The sequence below is a fragment of the Mesocricetus auratus genome, unplaced genomic scaffold (assembly GCF_017639785.1).
Source record: "Mesocricetus auratus isolate SY011 unplaced genomic scaffold, BCM_Maur_2.0 Super-Scaffold_4256, whole genome shotgun sequence".
Lineage (NCBI taxonomy): Eukaryota > Metazoa > Chordata > Mammalia > Rodentia > Cricetidae > Mesocricetus > Mesocricetus auratus.
Genome location: NW_024429182.1, coordinates 65,732,869 through 65,737,425, shown reverse-complemented (window position 1 = coordinate 65,737,425; position 4,557 = coordinate 65,732,869). Strand labels below are relative to the sequence as shown.

General features: G+C 45.6%; 1 protein-coding gene across 3 annotated transcripts in view; it reads right to left on the bottom strand.

The window, feature by feature from the left end:
- Dhx32 (DEAH-box helicase 32 (putative)) overlaps window positions 1-4,557 on the bottom strand; it is a 61,773-nt gene that overhangs the window by 455 nt on the left and 56,761 nt on the right. For all 3 annotated transcript variants that reach the window (XM_040752649.1, XM_040752647.1, XM_040752651.1), the window contains exons 8-11: window positions 4,299-4,490; window positions 3,351-3,500; window positions 2,029-2,216; window positions 1,169-1,350 (exon numbers count right to left, since the gene is read on the bottom strand). In XM_040752649.1, the coding sequence (XP_040608583.1) occupies window positions 1,169-1,350; window positions 2,029-2,216; window positions 3,351-3,500; window positions 4,299-4,490 (712 nt within the window). The remainder of the gene's footprint in view (window positions 1-1,168; window positions 1,351-2,028; window positions 2,217-3,350; window positions 3,501-4,298; window positions 4,491-4,557) is intronic.

Sequence of the window (4,557 nt, the reverse complement as noted above, 5' to 3'; positions counted from 1 at the left end):
CTGCATTTAAAACAAACAATAATATGAGAGCTGGGGACTGGCAGACAGATGTCAGGTGTGTGTGAGTCTGCCCCAGCCCCAGAGAATCCATGTAGACCTGCTATTTCATTTGAAGATCTGGTACCTTGTTCTGCCTCTAGGTAATAAGCACTGTGGTTTCAGTTTCACTGCACTTCAGAATGTTCCTTCTCTAGTATGAGGCCTGATGGGAGGCATCAGAGCATATGCCTGGAGAGAGCTTTGCCTCTTAACCTCACTTAGTTCTACTGACTCCACCTGTGTAAGCTGTGATCTTGAACACCATGAGGTGCCTTTAGACTAAGTCTCTGATGTCATCTCTGAGAGTTTGTACTCGGTGTTGCCCTTCCTATCCTTTCTCCAATTAACAGCTATACAGGTCTTTCTCGCATATAGAGGCCTCTCTTGCTTCAAACTTCAATTGTAGCGCATTGCACTAGAGATAACATCCAAACCCTTCTGTGGCCTATAAAGCCCTACACCCTCTAGGAACTGCCAGTCTCTTCAACCTCACCTTCCCTCCTCCTCTAAGTCACCTCACCCCAGCTCCAGCCAGTGGCTTATCTGTCCCTAAAAGCTGGCTAAGTAAGTCCATTCTTCTACACAGTCAGTGCATTGGCGCCTTCTCTCTAGATTTATTTATTTAATTTATTATGTATACAGTGTTCTGCCTGTATGTATGCCTGCAGGCCAGAAGAGGGCACCAGATCTCATTATGGATGATTGTGAGCCACCATGTGGTTGCTGGGAACCAAACTCAGGTTCTCTGGAAGAGCAGCTAGTGATCTTATCCACTGAGTCATCTCTCTAGCCCTCTAGCATGGTTCTTTTTTTAATTATTTACATAAATCTGTGTGTGGGTGTCAGATCTTGCACTGGAAATGAACTCAGGTCCTCTGGAAGAGCAGTCAGTGCTCTTAACTGCTGAGCTATCTCTCCAGTCCTCTCTAGCATGGTTCTTTATGACAAACCATGCTTGTTTTATATTTCCCCCTAAGTTGTGATCTTAGGCAGGCATGCTTCTTAGGTGTCATCCATGCAAAGACAGGCATAGGATATGTCTCATATAAGTGAGGATGAAATAATGCAATGTGGCTCATTTCTACAAGGGTGAATTAAAACAAAGCCCTTCCTTCTCAATTAGACTTACAGTTCAGGAGAGACTGCTGAGGTGACCCTGATGTAGTTGTTCTCAGATATGCTGAACTGGTGGAAGAGGACCCACTCGGGCATCTTCTTGGTGATGGAGTAGCTTGACAGTGGATGCAGCTGAGCAACCTGCTTGTGTGTGAGCATTAAGTAGTTACCTGACCCATCAACATCTCGAGCAATCTAAAAGGCAGGGTCAAAGGAAAAGGGAATTGGTACACAAACATGTTAGTTGAAAAATGTTATACAGAATAGCTAAAACTAAATTTGTCACTCATGTTTCCTGTTTATAGAAAATAAGTCACAATGACTTGTCTTAAAACTTGAGATAGTGATGATGTTAGCTTCAACACTTTAGGGCAGGTGCTGAAACTGTTCGACTGTAAAATAAATGTTTGGGTGAGGAGATAAAACGTATCGAGCCATCAGTTCTGCCAGGAACTGTCCATGCTACCAAGGCTTTATGCCTGGTGTTTAGCTCAGTTCACCCTCACCATACGCTCTTACACAGATAACCTACTTTTTCTCACAGATGGAGAGATCTATTCTGAAATGTCATCTCTCTCCCTTAAGAATGCTCATTGGGGTGCAGTGTTGCCACTGATGTGAAGAACATACCTACTTCTGTGAAACAATGGAGGCAACACTTTAACTTGCTGGGCATTCAGATCACTATAAAAGGGAGAGGAGCTGAGGTATCTACTTCCCTCTATAGGGAGAAAGATCTGTCTCCTTGGGTAAAATTAACATATAGTGTTCTGGATTGATAAGCATGCTGGAATACCAAATCTTATTTAAAAAGTTAAGGTCAATAAAACCATCACCATAAGTGAGATTGCTGGCAACTCTGCTCCTGCTTACCTGCATAAAGTACCCAGAGAGCAGCGCTTTCTTGATGTTCAGACTATTTTCATTGGAGCCAAAGGCAGGCTCTGCATAGGGAAGCTCGATCCGCTTGATAATTTCTAAGAGTTCTGCTCGGATAACGTCTGCCATCCTGAGAGCAGAACAGTTGAGGAAGTAATCATGACACCACTTCTCCACACAGTCTAGAGGGAGAACAAAAGGCCACTCAGAAATGATCTGTTAGTCTTCTTTAAGCTCTGTGGAAGGTCACGTGGGGGATGGTAGGAAGCTAGCTGGGATAGGACTCTCAAGTGGCTGTGGGATCAGCCACACCTGTAGCAGCTGCATACTCTGAGCCTAGCATACTGGAGACTGTTAGTGTCAGCAGTTTCCCAGCCTGTGGCTGTGGGTAGTTTTGGCCTCTCTGTACAACAAAGATGTATACAGCTGGAGACCAAAAGCTAGAGGGAAGCTGTTAGCATCTACCCTTCAATCATCCCATACTTCATTTGGGAAGGCCCTGCCAGGCTGACCTGGGAGTTCATTATGTCACACTTTAGCTTCTTACCTACCCTGGGTGCAACTTTCTTTTAATCCAAATTTACTAGTCTGATTCCATTTCAAGGTACTTTCCTGGCACCTGCCATTGCATCTTGACTGAAGAAGAATGCAGATGGCTTTGGTCCAATGGACATCAGACCCTCATCTACCCTGTCCATTTGTCCCACTCGGAGTAGCAAGAGTACATACTTGGTCAGATACCGTCACTCAGACTCAGATACCAGTCAGTTCTCAAAAACTGACCACAGTCCCTCCAGTCCAGTTAGAACACTGATTCCCCTGCCCCTGATATGATCCTACTTCTGCCTTGCAAACTGATCTCAGGATTTTTCCACATCATTTAAATATTTTTCACACCATCTTCTGGGCAAATGAAGTAGAGGCTGGTCTGTGGAAAGCAGAAGAGCCTCGTGTGGGGAAGGGAGCTGATCCATTTCCAACCCCTGCCCTCTCTGTGCCCTGCAGGCCCTGGAAGAGGTGCCGCCACTTTCCCAGCAGTGGGCCCTCTCCTGGGACACAGAAGGCACTGGGGAATGCCTGCTCCCACTCACCCCCAACTCTCCGTGTTAGCGTGCTTCAGGCACGCTGCTTTTGGAAGCTGGCTGTCCAAAGCACCAAAGCTCCCCAAATCCAGACCTGTGCTGCAGCATGCTAGGCTCCCAGTGGCTGGTGGAGTGTCAGAAGGAAGGCTAGCAGACACCGATTCAATATCTGAGCCTCGTTTGGGGATGGGAGAAGGAGTGGGAAAGTGGTTTCTGGGGATCATGTTCACATACGCTCACTGGTAGAGTTCAGAGCTGTGTCTTGGTAGGCCCTGTAGACGTTGATGAGTGTAAAGTGATCACCTTCAGGGTGCAAGAACGTTTTCCAGCAAGTCTCAGCAGCCTCCTCAGCACCATGAGGCACGTGCAAAAAGCAACTGGGAGCTTTAAGATGCAAGAGGTCACAGTCAGCAATGCAGAGGACACTTCATCCTGGCCCAGTGTGCCCAGAGGCAGGACCCCTGTCTATGAACCCACTCCTGTCTTGGTTCTCTGAATCAATATGATGTTCTCAATATTCTCGTTTACTAGGAACCAAAGAAATTGAGAGTGAGTTGTCTTAATTCTTTTCCTTTTTGTGCATGTTACTGTGCCAATAGCAGTTAGTGCCCTGTTCATATCCCACTGGAAGCAGGATGTTAAGGGGCCCAGGGGGTCAGACACAAGATTAGGACTGCATTCCAATGTGGCACAGCACTTAGTCCATGCTGCTGTCAAAAATATATGACAATAAAGGAGCCAGTAATGGCAGGACACACAAACACAGTTATCTGGGAAGCACTGTCTCATGACTATTTTGTTGTTATGTTTGCACTACATTCGTCCTTTAGTCAATAAGCCAGGAACGACCTTTTGAATTTTTGCATTAAGGTACTTAAAAAAAAAAACCTCCCCTTTTCAGTCTGTTAAAACACTTTACTGCAGGACTGTGGTGGCACACGCCTTTAATCCCAGCACTTGGGAGACAGAGGCAGGTGGATCTCTGAGTTCAAGGCCAGCCTGCTCTACAAAGTGAGTTCCAGGACACATAAAGAAACCCTGTTTCAAAAATAAAACAAACAAAACCCACTTTACTATCATCTGCAAAGTTAGATAGACCAAGCACTGTCCCTGCTGCATATTCCATTTAAATCTATACCTGGTGTGGATTCGTGATACAAAAGAAGGGTCATTAAGGAATACCTGTTACCATGGCAGCGATGGTTAGCATTTCATCTACACAGTCAAATTCACAGGATGCTAAGATAGACTTTGAGAGCTGTGGATCCAGAGGAAATTCAGACATGATGATTCCAAACTCGGAGAGATTCCCATCATTATCCAGGGCTGCCAGGTAATCTAAATCTTCTAGTGCTTGCATCAGGCTTTCTGGGGCTAGGAAAGAAAGAAAGAAGGAGGGAGGGAGAAAGTAGGTGAGGGAGGGAGAGAGAGAGAGAGAAAA